Source organism: Asparagus officinalis, chromosome 7, assembly GCF_001876935.1.
Source record: "Asparagus officinalis chromosome 7, Aspof.V1, whole genome shotgun sequence".
Lineage (NCBI taxonomy): Eukaryota > Viridiplantae > Streptophyta > Magnoliopsida > Asparagales > Asparagaceae > Asparagus > Asparagus officinalis.
This window is the reverse complement of record NC_033800.1, coordinates 150,970,783-150,989,625: the sequence shown is the minus strand read 5'-3', so window position 1 is coordinate 150,989,625 and position 18,843 is coordinate 150,970,783. Positions and strand designations below refer to the sequence as shown.

Below are 18,843 nucleotides of genomic sequence, written 5' to 3'. Positions count from 1 at the left end.
CTATCCTCCGTCCTGTCTCATCTATTGAATCTGAGATATTTCTAAGATGTCCTCTCCTGTGCTCGAATGACTTCCCTTCTAGTCGCCAACCGATATCTGTAAAGTGAAGGATGACTAAGTAGCCTATCTGCTCACCCTAAAACCGCTCTCCTGTGCATAGTTAAAGCCAAAGGTCAATCTCAGATGTGATGGACTATAAAAGGAGCCGTCTAAAACCTTGTCGGCTGCCGGTTCCCCACATCACTAAAGTGACTTCTCGCCGCTCATCGACAAGCCTCGACAGCTGTTGGTTCCTCATATCATTGAAGCGACCTTCTATCACTCACAAATCGACATGTACATAGCAGAGGGTGACTCAGCCTCAGCTCACCCCTCATCACCATCTTAAACCGCACACTCACAAAGTGTCTTTTCTGCCCTTGGCATCCTCTATAAATACAGACGCTATTCGTCATAAAAAGAGGTTCGTTCGGATTTTCTGGCAATAAAAAAACTCACTAAACAACACATTTGGCAGAACACATCGTTCTTCCTTCAGGCCACCCAAGTCCGCTAGCTGACTTTACCGTCGGAGATACCATGGGGGAAACGAGCCCCGTACTACCATAATTCTTACATGTGCAGGTGATCCGTCCGCCCCGAGCTCTAAGAACCAGACATAAAGTCGAAGTAGAAAGCAGCCCCCCTCGACGGTTCAACCCCTCGACTCAGTAAGAGTAAGGAATACCAGGACATCAATGATCCTCGAATCTTCCCTCAAACCTCATTCAAGCTCATCAGCTGACTTAACCATCGGAGGTACCACGGGGGAACCGGTCCCCGCACTCTTACAGGTTTCTTCATAAAACATTAGTTTTGTAATAAAATATAAGTTTTCCTCTTTTTAATTTTCTTCTTCTTCTTCTCTTATTAATGAAGATTTGCTACACATGGGGCCAACCCTTGCACTGTAAGTTTTTCTTTTCCCTCTTTTTTATTTATTATTTATAATTTAATTTCTTGCTTTTAATTTATACTTTGTTTAATGCTTTATAATTTAGCATTATTTTCTTTTTATACTTGCTTTCTAGGAGTAACATGAATAGTTAATTTCCTTAGGATATCTAGGATTGGATGAAGCTAGATTAGTTTCTATTTGGTTTTTTATTTGCTCTCTTTTTTATGCTTACTTGAGCATGCTTAGGATAATCAACTGAAATAATAATTGGTAGAAAAAGAATTTGATAGACTATACGTATCGTAAATGGTTTGATAATTTATGCTTTTTTCAAATTATTTATTTCTATTCATGAATATTGATATTGCTTAGATATAAATTTAATAGGTTAAGATGTGTTTGCCTGCTCAGCGGTAAGTGTCAAAACCTGACCTTGTCTTTGCTGCTGTGGAGCTTGTTGACCGTATTGCCATGGGCACCGCTGTTGATACTGTGGCTGGTATCACTACAAGAAATCTGATATTTAACGACCAAAATTAGTGAAGGGACCAGTTGACCGTCATTAATGGGTATATAATAACGACGGGTTTTAAACCCTTCGTGGAGTGATTTCAAATAATAGAGAAATAATGTGATATGGGATAATGGATTTCTAATCCCTTCGTTGATTTGATCCTACTACCGTCGTTATTGGGTCTCCTTAAAAATGAAGGGGTCCATTACCTTCGTTGATGGGACTCCTAATCATAATTGGACTGAAATTAACCTATTGCTATTAACAAATCCCATAACCAAACCCGAAGCCCCAACTAAAACCCAAAACCCGAATTAATAAACTACAAAATTATCTGGAATTAACCTATTCCTATTAACAAACCGAATTATTGAGATTTAATAACTCCTAATCATTATTTAATCAACCACAGCTATATATAATGAATAAACCCTATTTACAAAAACCGCCGCCTCCTGTTTATCTCGTCGTGGTCCTCCCGCACGTCGTCCGCTCCCCCACGTCGTCGTCGTCTCCATCTCCGGTCTTCGTCCGCTCCTCGTCGTCGTCCGCGCGCTCCTCGTCGTCGTCCGCTCCTCGTCGTCGTCCGCGCGCTCCCCCACGTCGTCGTCGTCTCCATCTCCCGTACGTCTTCAATTCGTCTGCAGTCTTGTCGTCGAGATCTCGTCGTCGTCGAGCAACGCCCACAGCACCGCCCCAGCGCCGTCTCCGCCCCTGAGCCGTTGTCGTCGAGAACTCTTCGCCGTCGTCGTCGAGAACTCTTCGCCGCCGTCCGTAAGTTTTGAAGTTACTGTTTGATTTTAGTACAGACCCTATAGTTTAAACTACTTTGCACTTAAGTACCCCCTTGTAACAATTAAAGCCAAAAACATTTATGAATTTGCAAATAAGTGTTGATTCTATTCTTTCCATCAAAAAATATTTATTTGATTGTTTAAAAACTTATACCAATCCCACTGATAAGTAATTGCTTAAGGAAATTATTGGAACAAATTGACAAGCATTGATCATCATGATCATTATCTAGATTTGGAGAATTCCAATGGCAGACAAGATAGTATTCAAAAGTTATTTATTCTTAAAACTATGATATTTCTATTATTCACGTACTCCGTCTACATCTCCACTTTCACGTGTTGTCCAAATCCTTACTCAATCCCCGCTCTTTTGACTGCTCACTCAAATGTTCATCGCTACAAGAAATCTAGTATTTAACGACCAAAATTAGTGAAGAGACCAGTTGACCATCATTATATACATGTTGCAATTATATTGGCTTAAAGTACCCTATACATGTTGCAATTATATACCCTATAAATGTGTGGTATTTACTTAAGTTAAATGAATTTTAAATGATTATTTCTTTAGCTATTCAGATGTACTTGTCAAGCTTGGACATACCACTTTCCATTAACAAGTCATTTTGTTAGTTATAATCATAGTTCCTATGTCACATGTGCTTTGAAAGGAAAATGAGTTTTTTTTTACTAATTTGTTCTATTTACTAATTTGTTATATGGTAGTATTTTTGCCTTTAAATTGACCCTATAATTGCATAAATAAATACTTTCTGAATGACACCATATATAGGTTAACTTCTTTGCATTAGAATGACCATATATCTGAACATATGAGTCTCTACATAAAATTAAGCATTTATTTGTGTTTAGTTTTTGAAGAGGTTGAAATATTTTTCAGGAAATTTTAGTACATTGCTTGAAATGGCGCCGAATAAAGATTGGATGGACCTAGTAGATGATGATAGACTTGATCCAAAATATAAAGAAGGGGTTGATCAGTTTTTAGACTATGCATATGAGAAGCTGTTGGATAGTTTTAATGAAAAGGATGAAGACTTTGAAATTCGATGTCCATGTGTTAAATGCAGCAATGTGAAGTCTGGTAATCGTGAGTCGGTAAAGACCCACTTGATTATTCATGGAATTATTAAAAACTACAGATTTTGGTGTCATCACGGCGAAAGACAGGGTGAGTCCATTTCGGAGTTTGATGAAGAACAAGAAGAAATGATAGAAGAAAGCCAGAGTGACGATGAAATGCAAGAAATGATTGGAGATTTATTTCATAATTCAACTGGCGTTGTTGCACCTGATGCCACGTCGAGTCAGGATATTCTTGAGCAGGAACCAGATGGACATGCAAAACAATTCTACAGTCTTTTAGGTGACTCCGAGAAACCTTTGTATGAAGGCTCTAAATGTTCAAAGTTATCTGCTTTAGTGAAACTACTTCACATAAAGAGCCTAAATAGGTGGAGTAATAAATCATTCTCAATGTTGCTCCAGTTTTTGAATGAGGAGCTATTGCCAGGGGAATCAACACTGCCTAATTCGTATGACGAGGCCAAAAAATTAATCCGAGACCTTGGCCTATCATATGAAAAAATTGATTCGTGTCCATTCTCTTGCATGCTGTTTTGGAAAAATGAAGAAGGTCTTGATACGTGTCAGAGATGTGGTGCTTCTAGATGGAAACTTGATAAACATGGAAAAGAGATCAAGCGAAAGGCAAATGGTAAAAAAATACCACAAAAGACATTGCGATATTTTCCTCTTAAGCCACGATTGCAAAGGCTTTACATGTCTTCGAAGACAGCTTCTGATATGAGATGGCACCATGAAAGACAAGTTGAGGACGGAGTGATGAGGCATCCAGCTGACTCTAAGGCTTGGAAAAACTTTAATGAGCTACATGAAAGCTTTGCCGAAGAGCCCCGAAATGTTAGGCTCGGTCTTGCAAGTGATGGTTTCCAACCTTTCACAAATTCAAAAGTTTCTTATAGCATATGGCCCGTTTTACTTGTACCATATAACTTACCACCATGGATGTGCATGAAGCAATCTAATTTTATTTTATCTATGCTCATTCCTGGTCCAACTGGTCCTGGAGATGCTATTGACACCTACTTACAACCATTGATAGAAGAACTAAAGGAGTTGTGGGCCTCAGGCGTTCGAACATATGATGTATCTCTGAGACAGAATTTCATTTTACGTGCAGCACTAATTTGGACCATTAATGATTTTCCTGCTTATGCAAATTTATCTGGATGGAGCACTAAGGGGAAATTAGCATGTCCTTGTTGTAATAAGCACACTCACTCTATCAGGTTAAAATATGGAGGCAAGCAGAGCTATATGGGGCATCGTCGCTATCTTGATGAAAATCACAGTTGGAGAAAGGATAAGAAATCATTTGATGGCACTAGGGAGAGAGGGTATGCAGCGCCGAAGCTGACCGGAGATGACATCCTTAAGCAGGTGGAAGATCTTATAGGGATCACCTTGACCAATCATCCAGAGAAGAAAATTAAAATATCACACGAAAGACGGGGAGATAATTGGAATAAAAAAAGTATTTTTTTTATTTGCCATATTGGAGAACTCTCTTATTGCGACATAATTTAGATGTCATGCATATTGAGAAGAATATTTGTGATAGTCTGCTGGGAACAATCATGAACATTAAAGGAAAGACAAAGGATAATATCAAAGCCCGTCTCGATTTACAAGCAATGAGTTTAAAACCGGAGTTACATCCAATCCAGAGAGGAGATAAACTTGTGATGCCAGCAGCTTGTTATACTTTATCCCAAGAAGAGCAAAGCAAATTTTGTCGATTTCTAAAGGAGTTAAAAGTTCCAGATGGATTTTCATCCAATATTTCTCAATGTGTAAATCTTAAAGAGCGTAAGATTTTGGGGTTAAAGAGTCATGACTGTCACGTTCTTTTGCAGCGCTTGATTCCTGTATCGATTCGTGGCCTTCTTCCTACAAAAGTGTGTGAACCAATTATTGAACTTTCCATATTCTTCACTATATTATGTGCCAAGACATTAAGGGTGGATGAACTTAAGCAAATTGATGAGCAGATTCCACTTACGTTATGTAAGCTTGAGAAGATTTTTCCACCTTCAATTTTTGATGTTATGCTGCATTTAGTAGTTCATTTAGCATCTGAAGCCATACTTGGAGGGCCTGTTCGATTTCGATGGATGTACCCAGTGGAGCGTCAGCTTTATACTTATAAGTCATATATCAGAAATAGGGCACGTCCAGAAGGGTCAATTGCTGAAGGATATATAGCAGATGAATGCATGACTTTTTGCTCAAGATATCTAAAAGGCTTCGAGACAAAGTTTAATCGCCTTGAAAGAAATTATGAAGATGACAATAGAGAATGTAATGAAGCACAACTATCTATTTTCAGACATAGTGGGCGGGCATTGGGTGCTGCCACCACCCGCTACCTTGATGAACGTGAGTGGTTGCAAGCTCATATTTATGTTCTAAAGAACTGTGATGAAGTGCAACCACACATTGAGTAAGTCACTAAAGTTTAAGATTCTACTAATAAATTTACTATAGTTAGTCAACGTTAATCATATTTATGATATTTTAATGTAGGGACTACAATGAATTCGTGAGAGAACCCACAAATCACTATGATGATAAAGATTGGGATAAGAACTTTATCGAGTGGTTCCAAGCTCTAGTACGTATATATCTTGCCTTATTTTTTAAATATCTTGATTGGTTCATTTTATTACATGTTCCATGACTTGATCATATTTTGGTTTTGTTTAGGTTTATCAGAGTTATCGAGAAGATGATGACTTACTTTCACTATCTCGTGGTCCAAGTAAGATTGTTAAATGTTTTACTGGATTTGTCATAAATGGACATCGATTTCATACAGAAAGTCGAGATAATTGTTTGTCAACTCAAAGTAGTGGGGTTGCAGTTGTTGGTGATGCTGGTGATGGTGGAGATATAGATTATTATGGTGCTTTGGTTGAAGTTGTCGAATTAGAGTATCCTGGTAGAAGAAAGGTTGTTCTATTTCGTTGTAAATGGTGGGATGTGCACGGCAAAGGAAAAGGGACCGCTTTGAAAGAAGACAAATATGGATTTATCAGTATTAACTGCCGACACTTGCTAAAGACGAATGACCACTTTATACTTGCTGGCCAAGCATCACAAGTTTTTTATGTTGAGGATATTGCCAATGAAGGTTGGCATGTAGTTCTTAAAGCACAACCCCGTGATTCCTATGATATGCCACCAGATACAGATGATTGTGGGATAACAGACGATGGAGTTGAAGCTTATTTGCAAGATGAATCATTTGATGCTCAGGCTATTGCATCAACATCATTGGAAGATGATTATATCAATTTGAGAAGGAGTGATATTGATCCAATTATTGTAAATTCGGTCTCAACTTCAAAAAAGAGGAAAAAGACTCAAGCAGAGAATTAGAACGCTTTAATTAAAGAATAGAACACAAATGATATTGTGTTATTGAGATAAAATTTAAGTTGTATCTTCACTATAACTATTCCTTTTTTAGACATATGATGTTCTTTTCTTCATATTTTGGATGTGGCTTTGACATTGCAGCAAGTGCTTCTACATTAGTGTATTATGTATTTATTGTTATGCTTGTCCTTCGTGATATCTTCTTCTTTTATTCATTTCTCTTTTGATATTTGTTTCATACATAGTGTGTAATACTTAAATTCCTTTTCATAGCAGGAAAATGAAAACTCAAGAAGTCACTTCCAAAAGCAAAAAGGCACAATTTCTAGCACCCAGGTCATTAATTAGGAAGCGACTTCAAGCAATTGCAGAAAATTCATTAAGAAGGGAACAACTCCGTACTTGTCATGACATGAACTTGAATATTCAAAATCCAACACAAGATCAAAATATGGATGCAAATTTTAGCGCTGATTCAGAAAACTTTGAAGAGGAGAATTTTGCACAAAATCGCAGGAGAAGTGCAAATACTAACAATGAAGAGAATGATGATTCTGCAGGTTGATGAGACTTAAAATTTATTATTATTTGTTTTTATCTTTCAATTTATTTTTTATGATTGGATTAATAATTGCTCAATTTTTGCAGAATCAGATAATCATCGAGTGCAAAGTGATGATGCAATACTAAATGAATCTCGACAAGAAGGTATATTCTTTATTAATTACAAGAAGAAATATTTTTATCAATTTCTTTAACTATATCTTGTTTCTAACATATGATATGATGTATGCAGCTGATAATTCTCAAAGGAAGAAAAATCCACCTCGTGGTAGTAATAAGTGTCTAAAGTTGAATAATTTGTCACATGGGGAGAAAAAAATCATTACTTTTTATCAGAATAGAGCTATTGAACCAGAATTTTCACGATATCTTGGAATTATTATTCGAGATAGAAATATTTGCCCAGTAGCTGTTGAGAATTGGGCCAAAATACCACAGCAAAATAAAGATCATATGTGGGCATCCATTAAGGTACATTGAAAATTAATTTTTTACAATTGGTTTTTAATTCTTATAAATTAAATTTTGATTCAAATTTGATATAGGATAAATTTGATGCTGATGACATGGAGCAAAAGAGAGAGTCAGTAATGAGACACTTGCGCGATTTGTGGAATAAGTGGCGTGGTGACATGCACAGGAAATATGTGAAAGAAAATTCATTGCAAGTTGCACTTAGAAATAAACCTACAGAAGTGAGTGTTGATGACTGGGATTGGCTAGTTAAGGAACATTATTTTTCTTCAAAATTCCAGGTATTAATCTCCTAATTTTATTAATTAATTTCTTTCATGTATATTGTTGGATTGTTAAAATTATCTTTTAATCTTGATGTATAGAAAGCAAGCCAACAAAATACACTTAACAGAGGCAAACGAAAGATGCTCCACCACACGGGCAGCAAATCCTTTAGACAAATTGCGTGGGAATTGGTATACATTCAAAACTAATTTCCTATTTATTTATAACTACTTTGTTTTTGAGTTTGATGTTGTACTCATTTGTATTTAATATTTGAATAAGGGTGGCAAGTCAGGAAATCCACCTGATGTGGCAAAAATGTTTCATGAAACTCGAAAGAAAGCTAATGAAACACTAGAAAATGGGGATCAAGATAAATATGTAAGTAGAATATGTGTTTAAGTTTGATAATGATGCATTATATAGTACTAACATACGAATTTAATTTTTATAGGATGAAATTGTTCAAGTCAAACAAGCAAACCCTTCACTTTCTGACATTGAGATAGTTGAGAAAATCTGGGGGAAACAATCTCATGGTCACATCATTGTATTTGGTGGCGGGACTACTTTGAAAGATTTGAGAGGACCGCTCCCTAGTCGATCTGATCTGGAAGCACGGGTTATAGAAGAAAAGAGAAAGAACCAGATGCTTCAACAACGCTTAGATGAGCAGGAGCAACAACAACAAAGGATGTCTGAGTTGGAGTCACAAGTGAAAGCTATGCAAGAACTTTTTTTTAGGCAATCACCTTCATTAACTCCTCAAACTCGAGAACATGTGCAGGACTAGGTAATTATTTTTTGTAAAATCTCTTATATACTTTTATGATTGACTACTTGCACTAAAAAAATATGATTTTTACTTAATAAGATAATATTTGCTTCATTAATATTTCTTAATTATGTGATTTTTTAAAATTTTTCAGGCTATCCATGCAAGATTAGGAGGGGGGTAGCTCGAGTCTTCTTTAATTTGACGATGATTAGAGATGAAAGAATGTGTCTTCCACAAACTTTTATTTTAATTAGTTTTAGATAGTTTCATGTATTTTTCTTTGGAACGATTAGGATATTAACTCTTGTTATTAGTATTGAATATTTGAGGATGGTGTAATTTTATTTATTGATGTTATTAATGAATGGAATTTTTTGTTTTCCCTCTTATTCATTATTGGGTATTTTTAATATATTTTTGTTGTGAATCTTAATGTCAGATTGAGAATAATATGATAGTTGCCTATGAATGAAAAAATTATTATTGATGTATATTAGAAATTTGTAGTCTATAATGACGGTTTTATAAACCGTATTTTGTTCATCAACGAAGGGAAAGCACCGTCGTTGATGGGTTACTAATTACCCATTATGAGGACTTTTACGACGGTATCCAACCGTCATTAATTAGTCTTCAACGATGGGAAAATATCCCCGTAACTAATGGTAACGACGGGAAAATATCCCCGTAACTAACGGTAACGACGGGAAAATATCCCGTCACTGATGGTAACGACGGGAAAATATCCCCGTTACTGATGGTAACGACGGTGATAATTACCGTAGTAAATATTAATGACGGTAATATGTTCCGTCGTTATAGACTCTATAACGACGGGTAGTATATCCCTTCGTGACCCTTTAGCGAAGAGGGCTTCAACAACGGGTGACGAAGGGATTTTTCCCCGTCGTTAGCATACAATAACGAAGGTTTTCAGCTCTTTAACGAAGGGAAATCCCTTCGTTAAAGACGTAATTTCTTGTAGTGGAATAAAAGTCAATTCTTTTGTATTATATGTATAAAGACTAGTTCTTTCCATGTGAAAAGGTTTGAGAATGAATTTACAGAAGATATTTAAGATCTAAAAATGATTTAAAAGTTGTTTAATCTAAAGAAAGATGAATTGTTCTTTGTTTCAAGTTCTTATGCATGTTTTAGGGTTTTAAATATGAATTTTTATGCACATAATCATATATTATATATTATGTTGCTCCCAGAAGTTTTTATCTACTGTTGACATGTTTCCATGCAAGATTCATATTGTTTTAATCATGTTTGAATCACCTAAACACGGTGTGAACACAACACACAACCGGATAAACTGTTCCTCAATACTCCAAAGAGTACAAGAGTATAAACTGTTCCTCAATACTCCAAAGAGTACAAGAGTATAAACTGTTCCTCAATACTCCAAAGAGTACAAGAGTATAAACTGTTCCTCAATACTCCAAAGAGTACAAGAGTATAAACTGTTCCTCAATACTCCAAAGAGTACAAGAGTATAAACTGTTCCTCAATACTCCAAAGAGTACAAGAGTATAAACTGTTCCTCAATACTCCAAAGAGTACAAGAGTATAAACTGTTCCTCAATACTCCAAAGAGTACAAGAGTATAAACTGTTCCTCAATACTCCAAAGAGTACAAGAGTATAAACTGTTCCTCAATACTCCAAAGAGTACAAGAGTATAAACTGTTCCTCAATACTCCAAAGAGTACAAGAGTATAAACTGTTCCTCAATACTCCAAAGAGTACAAGAGTATAAACTGTTCCTCAATACTCCAAAGAGTACAAGAGTATAAACTGTTCCTCAATACTCCAAAGAGTACAAGAGTATAAACTGTTCCTCAATACTCCAAAGAGTACAAGAGTATAAACTGTTCCTCAATACTCCAAAGAGTACAAGAGTATAAACTGTTCCTCAATACTCCAAAGAGTACAAGAGTATAAACTGTTCCTCAATACTCCAAAGAGTACAAGAGTATAAACTGTTCCTCAATACTCCAAAGAGTACAAGAGTATAAACTGTTCCTCAATACTCCAAAGAGTACAAGAGTATAAACTGTTCCTCAATACTCCAAAGAGTACAAGAGTATAAACTGTTCCTCAATACTCCAAAGAGTACAAGAGTATAAACTGTTCCTCAATACTCCAAAGAGTACAAGAGTATAAACTGTTCCTCAATACTCCAAAGAGTACAAGAGTATAAACTGTTCCTCAATACTCCAAAGAGTACAAGAGTATAAACTGTTCCTCAATACTCCAAAGAGTACAAGAGTATAAACTGTTCCTCAATACTCCAAAGAGTACAAGAGTATAAACTGTTCCTCAATACTCCAAAGAGTACAAGAGTATAAACTGTTCCTCAATACTCCAAAGAGTACAAGAGTATAAACTGTTTCTCGATACTCCGATAAGTATAAGAGTATAAACTGCTTCTCACTCCAAAGAGTATACGAGTATAAACTGTTTCTCATTCCTCCTACCGGTATATGAGGTTAAACTGCTCCCTGATACTCCAACAGGTATATGAGTCTAAACTATTTCCCACCATTGACGGGAAGTTCCTGGAGGATATTACGCTAATATTCTTAAGGATAACCCGGTCGGACAACCAAGTCAAACCCAGTTCCAAGAGAGAAACTGGGGGTGGATTATCCAATGCATCGGGAAGTTCCCGAAAGAATACCACAGGGGTATTCTTAGGGATAACCCGGTCTTTGTGGAATTGACGAAGGAGAAATCTACATTCGAACCCTGAAGGTCAGAATGTCTCTTCTTATTCTCTAACTCTTATGAGTTATTTTTGTGAGAAGAGATCCAATCTTCTGGTAGGTTAATCTTTCCTCACCAAACCATCCGCTGATCAAATCAAACGACAGTGGATCCACCAACATTTCCATTTGCCCGTCATTGGCATTTTGCAGACTTAACGTGCTAGGTCCTGAACGCCTAGCATTCAAAGTCTCCCTGTGAGTGATAATACGAGTTGGCATTCTCTTTGCTACCTGTATTCCACTTTCTGTGTTTTCTGGTCAAACCTGTAAAAGTTAGGGCCAAAGCCAAAATCCCCTCTCGATTCCCCCAATGAACGAGAGGTCCACCTTCAAATCGAGCGATCAAACCTTCTGACAGTTAGGATCGTCTCAAACTCCTGCTTGGTCAAACCTTCATACAGTTAGGACCACAGTCAAAATCCCCTCTCGATTCTCCCAACGAACGAGAGGTCCACTTTCAAAATCGAGTGATCAAACCTTCCGACAGTTAGGATCATCTCAAACTCCTGCTTGGTCAAACCTTCCTACAGTTAGGACCAAAATCACAATTCACTAAACGAGAAATTCATCTTTGGTTCAGTAACCAAACCTTCCGACAGTTAGGGTTATCCGAATCTTTTCGATTCTCGGAGTGGAGATCCCACTCCTAGTTTCACCATTCTGGATTCTGGGGGTGGAGATCCCACCCCAAGTCTCCTTTCCGGCCGAAGATAGAATATAAAATTCTTCCTCTTCAGCACCGGGAGATAGAATATAAAATTCTTCCTCTCCCGTTTCTCAATCTGTCTTTGCTTTTAGAAAAGACACGATTGTCAAATCCGGGCACTCGATGCACGGGGAATTTTATCCCGAAGCCTGAGTAGGGATAAGTCAACGCCTAACACGCGTTGCCGGGTAGTCTATTCCCGTAAGAAAGACGAAGTCTATGTATTCAAAATCATAGCATTAAGTCTAAGGGAAGTAATTCTCTTAGCGCAACGTTATATGTGAAACGGGTTTTAATAATTCACATGCTAGCCCGATTCAAACGGTAATCGGTAAAGGCACATCAAACCCGTTGATGGCTGGGGGTTTGCCAAAAATCCCAAAGCCTACGTCTAACACGCGTTGCCGGTTAGTCTTTGACCGTAAAAAAGGACAAAAGACCACATATTCAACATTGTGGCAGGATGTTATTGATAACACCGTAATCCGTGCCTCACACGCACGGGGAATTTTATCCTGAATCCTAAGTAAGGATAAGTCAACACCTAACCCGTGTTGCCGGGTAGCCTATTCCCGTAACAATAGCAAAGCCTATGTATTCAACATCATAGCACAAAGTCTAAGAGAATTCACTCTCTTAGCACAACGTTACATGCGGAACGGATTTCGTCAATCCGCATGCTAGCCCGACTCAAACGGTAGTCGGTAAAGGCTAATCAAATCCGTTGAAGGCTGGGGATTAGCCAAAAATCCTAAAGACAACGCCTAACACGCGTCGCCGGGTAGTCTATTCCCGTGAGAAAGACGAAGTCTACGTATTCAATATCGTAGCACTAAGAGCGTTAACTCTCTTAGCACAACAAAGTCAACGCCTAATACACGTTGCCGGGTAGTCTATTCCCGTGAGAAAGACGAAGTCTACGTATTCAATATCGTAGCACTAAAAGAGTTAACTCTTTTAGCATAACGTTACATGCGGAACGGACTTAAACAATCCGCATGCTAGCCCGACTCAAACGGTAGTCGGTAAAGGCTCATCAAACCCGTTGAAGGCTGGGGGTTTGCCAAAAATCCCACAAGTATTATGGTTGATTATTCCATACGTAGTGGTTGATTATTCCATACGGAGTAAGACATCATAATAAATGAGACATAATGAATGAAAAAAAGACATATTTTCTATTAATAAAATTGAGTTTGCAGGTACAAGAGTTACAATCAATCTACATGAAGTTTGTGACTACAGGCTTGCTGTTCAAGTTTAGTCAATTCCTCTGTATAAGTTCGCTCAAGCTCACACTGCAATGCAACCTTGAAGGATTCCTCGGTGAGGGATAATGTTTTCGCAGCCTCTTGTTGGATCTTGGCTAACTTCTGTTTCGAGAGCTCCAATTTTCCGGATATCACAACTCGTGAACGCTCCAAGTCACCCTTCGCCATCCCCAAGATAGCCAAGGCCTCCATTTGATCCACCCGACTTTGTTGCGTTTGAATCTCAAGTCCAGCCGAAGCCCGAGTGTCGTGCCATGCTTGTAGACGAGATTCCATCCAAATGGCTGTGTACGTTGAGCTACCAGCAGTCTTCAACTCTTGTAACCGTCGGAATTCGCGCTCCAGCCGGTCCAAAGCGTCGACATAGCTAATCTGCAATAAAGATCAACAGCTCAGTCAGATCAAGAATCGAGATACATAAATCGAAAGACTAAAAGGGAAATTGCGAATCTTTAATTGAAATTCTATAAAATGGAATTTTCCAATTAAAGGTCTAATTAAACCTATACGACATTCTCGGTTCAATTTAAAGGAAGATCAAATATATAAGCCAAGCAAATCAAGCGCCTCTTGCATAGTTCACATGCGCAATTGAGCATGAAAATCCAAGGGAAAATCAAGTTAAGTGTCGCGGAGTCAAATATAAGGCCTCGATCATATCAACATGTGGATTCACAAGTTCAACCATATGCAAGGGTTCAATCACATGTACAAATTCAAGGCATATAAAGCTCTCGACTATATACAAGTTTGAATTCAAAGTTTGAGTTCAAGGCATATGCAAGAATTCAATCGTGCAAAGATCCGGCCATATATAAGAGTGAATTCGAAGCATACAAGAAATTTTCGACCACATACGAGTTCGGATCCAAGTCATGCACAAATTCAATTATATACAAGAATTCAGTTATATATGAATTCAACAATACAAAAGCTCGGCCATATTCAAGTTCGAGTTCAAGCCAAAGTTCCGCCTCAACGATGCATGAATTCAAGAATAGAGCTCAACAAAATTTTCGGTCATATACAAGCTGTCAGTAAACATCAGCCATGAAGAAGAATTTGGTCACGAATGAATTCAGATCCACAACCTAGAGTCAAGCTCAAACAATTCTCAACAAACCGAATATCTTCGACTGTACCCAAAACAGAACATGCAAGTCTAGTTCTTAAACCGAAGGTTCATATCATGTCCAAAGTCGAAGTTAAACAAGACAGAGCCTCGGTCATGACCAAATTCAAGCTTTCAGCTTCGAATCATCCCGTATACAAGTGTTCAGACAACAGACTGAAAAGAATTTTAGCCATGCCTACATGCAAAGTTATGAGTCAGATTAACAACTCCCGAATCAAATGCGGAAATTTCAGCCATGATTCAAAACACAAGATCAGACAGTTCAATGAAAGAGTTCAGTTCGAATTTCAGTCAATACTTGAGTGCAAGTTCAAGTCATCATTCAAAAGTTCAACAAAATTTCGGCCCCCAAATTTCAGCCAACACAAGCCATGCTCACACGAGCAACCCAAATTTCGGCCACCATCAACCCTCAAAATCCAAGAAATTTCGGTTTTTTCCCTGAGATTAAAGAGTGGGGACTGCAGATATCAAGCCATGAACACAATCAAACTCAAAAATCGGCCATCATTCAAAGCTCAAGTTTAAGTTTCGGTTTTCCCCAAAATTCAAGAACTAGGGCTTCGATTTTTAGGTCAAAATTCAAAAAAAAATCAGCCATGAATCAAGCATCCAAATATGAAGAATGGATAAATTGAAGCAAAGAGGGAGGAACTCACCTGGAACTCAAGAGGGGGATGAACTGTGTGCAAACCCGAATGGCCAATGTCCGGTTTTCGAACCCTAGCTGGCCTTACTCCTAGATTTAAGGGAGTTGAGGGGTTTAAAGAAGGAGAGGATGAAAGATTTAAAGGGCTTGGGGAGTTCTAACCTGGTTCGAATTCTTGAAGTGGGGGAGTTCTCAAAAGACCGGAGCTTGGGAAAGAGAAGAAGCCGAAAATTTAAAGAAGGGGGAGGAGCTGGGACCGAATTTGAAGGAGGAAGAGAACAAAATCGGGATTTTTTCTTTTGACCCCTCTCCGACCCGCGTTCCGCGGGTCGGATGTGTGTCCGACCCGCGTGCTCACGGGTCGGATTAATCCGACCCGCGATCACGCGGGTCGGATCCATCTGACCCACGTGAACGCGGGTCAGACCCGGTTTAAGGGTCGGATCTATCTGACCCGCGTGAACGCGGGTCAGACCCAGTTCAGGCCCGTTTTGCTATATTTCCCGACTGATTTCGTCCGTTTTCGAAATTTTCGAAGCTCAACCTCATCTCCCGGACAATTTCACGGTACCTTCGCTCATATTTGGAATGTTCAGAGTTCAATTTCATCTCCCGGATAATTTGGCGGCATTTTCACTCAGATGGGGAATTTTCGGAGTTCAATTCCGTTTCCCAAATAATTTCGAGATATTTTCGTCTATTTTCAGAATATTCGAGACCCAATTTTATATTTTGGGTGATTTCGTGATTTTTCACCTATTTCGGAATATTCGGGACCCAATTTTATATTTTGGGTGATTTCGCGATATTTTCGCCTTTTATCGGAATACTCGATATCCAAACTCCAATTGGCGACCACGAGTCTAAACTGTTTCCCACTTTTGACGGGAAGTTCCTGGAGAATATTATGTGTAATAAATTCTTAAGGATAACCTATCAAACTCCAACGGGTACATGAGTCTAAACTGTTTCCCGTTTTGACAGGAAGTTCCTAGAGAATATTATAGATAATAATTCTTAAGGATAACCTGGCAACCTCCGGCGGGTACACGAGGTTAAACTGATTCCCGAAACTCCCAGGAGTACACGAGTATAAACTGGTTCTCCTCAGGTTAACGCGAAACCCTAAGGTCAACGCCGGTCAACGCGTAGCCCTAGGTCAACGCCAGTCAACGCGTTGCGATGAAAGTCAACGTCGATCGATTCGAAACCCTAAGGTCAACGCCGGTCAACGCGTAGCCCTAGGTCAACGCCAGTCAACACGTTGCAATTGATCCAAAAAATCCACTCACCAATTCCGGTTCAAGGCTTCAATAACGGTCAGGCGATAAACGCAGTACCGAGAAGATCTTAGCTATTCGACAAAATACAGAATACGCTAAAATATGGAGAAGTCAAGAATCGAAACCATCTGTAGGTCCTTTAACACCGACTGAAGGCGGGAATCCATCATATCCAAAGCATTTCAGACTCCTCTATAAAAGAATGAGGCTGAAACACTTTGGAGGGGGTATCTGTAGGCGTCTAAAATTGCCTATGAGAGCCCGCACGAAACTCGAAGCAATGAATAGGAGAGTCAAGAAAATTCGCTAATCAGTCAGCGCACGTTAAATCATCTCGTGCGCGTCGGTCAGCTCGTGCGCGTCGGTCAACACACGCACGTCGATCACTCAACGCGTATCGATCAACAAGCAACGCGCGTTCGACGATCGGTCTCGCGGCGAAGCATACAAGTCAACAAATCGACCAAATACGCGAAAAGAACAAGTCTCGGAAGAAAGAGAACATAAAAGGAAAAAGTTGACAAAACTGCGCGAACGCAGGACGGAACAAACCGACCCGCGCAAGCGCGGGTCGGATCAGTCCGACCCGCGCAAGCGCAGGTCGGATTGGTTCGACCCGCAACTTTGCGGGACGGACCAATCCGACCAGCAATTGTGCGGGTCGGATTGGTCCGACCCGCAACTTTGCGGGACGGACCAATCCGACCCGCAATTGTGCGGGTCGGATTGGTCCGACCCGCGCAAGCGCGGGTCGGATTGGTCCGACCCGCGCAAGCGCAGGTCGGACTGGTCCGACCCGCGCAAGCGCAGTACGGAACCTGAAATGCGTTTTGACGGTTTTTATGCTGTTTTGCAGGATTTATCTGTTCCAGGGGTTTCTAACTGACCTGATATCATCCCCAAACGTGGTTAGGCTGTTGTTAACTGAAGATAGAGCCAAATCACTTGTTCTCATCCAAATAACCGCTTCTGAAGCTTATAAATACGAGCTCGGGTCTCCTTTCAGCGGGGGCGATTGATTATCAAGACGAGGAGGTGCTGCCGGATTGTGGAGTCAAAGGAGCACGAATTTCAGCGAGGGTTGACAGATCTTGGCGAGTTCTTCGGCATAAAGAAGGAGAGTTCGAGAGATCCGACACCCATTCCCGTCCGTCCCTTGAGATTAGGCTTGGTCTTAATCTCGAGAAGAGCCCTGATTTCGCTTGGTCGATCTCAGCGCTTCAAATCAAATACTTCCTCGGCGAAGGCGAAGCTCTGCCGAATTTTCCATCAACCGGATCCAGATCTAAGGCGGTCCACGGATAAACCCCGGCACAGGCAAAGATCCCACGCAAGCAGAAGACCGATAAACGATCTCTGCGTTTGTTTTGACGAGAGTTGTAAACTTTTGTTTTCATTGTGTAAAAGTCTTATAAAAAGACAATCTTTTTTTGTTTTCATTGTAACGATTGAAGTTGTAATGAATACCGCAATGAATACATCAATTTTCGACGCAAACAAACTGGCGACCACAGTGGGAGCCAACAGCTTCGCTGCCGGAGCTGTCGTGTCGCAACCTCGGATCTGCATCCCGGTTGAAGAAGTGGTCGAATACGAGTTCGACCAACTGAAGTTCGAGGAATATCTGTCGTCCTCCTCCTCCAGATCCTCCGCCTCTCGCAAGCGAAGGAAGATCAACGCCCCCGTTGTTGCGGTAGCTGAACCTTACAACGCCCTTCCGGCCTCCAATGAGTCCGGATCTGCAGATCTGAACTCCTCCTCAATCAAGGAGTTGAGTACAGAAGGCGCGCCTATTTTATCAAAGAGAACTCGTCAAAGGCAGCGCCAACGCTGTGCGCGCCAACTCGCTAGAGCATTAAAGTCAATTGACGGGATCCGTTACGAGGCGGATCTGAAAATTAGGCAACGCCAAGCACCCCAACAGCGGACAGATGTCCTCCCCTCCAAACCAATAGCAAATGAATGGATCCAAATCAAAAAGATCCGTTCAACTCTGGAGGAGCGAATTCAAAAGCGCCGCGCGCTTGCGCGCACGCGAATTCTTGTGCAAAAAGCACAAAAGATGCAGAAGAAGGACATAGCTAAGAAACAACCAAGACTGCATCAAACTTGGAGGCCAAAATCCAAAACGGCGGCCGAAAAGATCGAGAATCGCGGGTCACTTGAATCCGACCCGCCGGCGCGCGGGTCACTTCAATCCGACCCGC

At 39.8% G+C, this 18,843-nt stretch overlaps 1 protein-coding gene and 1 long non-coding RNA gene across 3 annotated transcripts; one reads left to right on the top strand and one right to left on the bottom strand.

Moving 5' to 3' along the window:
- On the top strand, window positions 3,173-6,886 carry LOC109847999. The gene is made up of 4 exons (XM_020417250.1): window positions 3,173-4,826; window positions 4,880-5,795; window positions 5,879-5,966; window positions 6,059-6,886. Exons 1-4 carry the CDS (start codon window positions 3,173-3,175, stop codon window positions 6,731-6,733), a joined length of 3,333 nt encoding a protein of 1,110 aa, XP_020272839.1. The 3' UTR covers window positions 6,734-6,886.
- LOC109850723 lies at window positions 13,454-15,608 on the bottom strand. Of its 2 annotated transcripts, none has more exons than XR_002249519.1 (2): window positions 15,364-15,608; window positions 13,454-14,879 (listed from the first exon to the last, which is right to left on the bottom strand). It is a non-coding gene; the product is annotated as an uncharacterized LOC109850723 (long non-coding RNA). The 2 variants fall into 2 exon arrangements; XR_002249518.1 differs by having other exon boundaries at window positions 13,454-13,941.

What these genes read in the sequence shown, in the direction of transcription:
- LOC109847999 (XM_020417250.1), top strand. Translation starts at nt 3,173, where the DNA reads ATGGCGCCGAATAAAGATTGGATGGACCTAGTAGATGATGATAGACTT. An exon ending in AGATAATTGGAATAAAAAAA is followed by an intron (nt 4,827 to 4,879) that starts GTATTTTTTTTA and finishes GACATAATTTAG; the next exon opens with ATGTCATGCATATTGAGAAG. An exon ending in GAAGTGCAACCACACATTGA is followed by an intron (nt 5,796 to 5,878) that starts GTAAGTCACTAA and finishes ATTTTAATGTAG; the next exon opens with GGACTACAATGAATTCGTGA.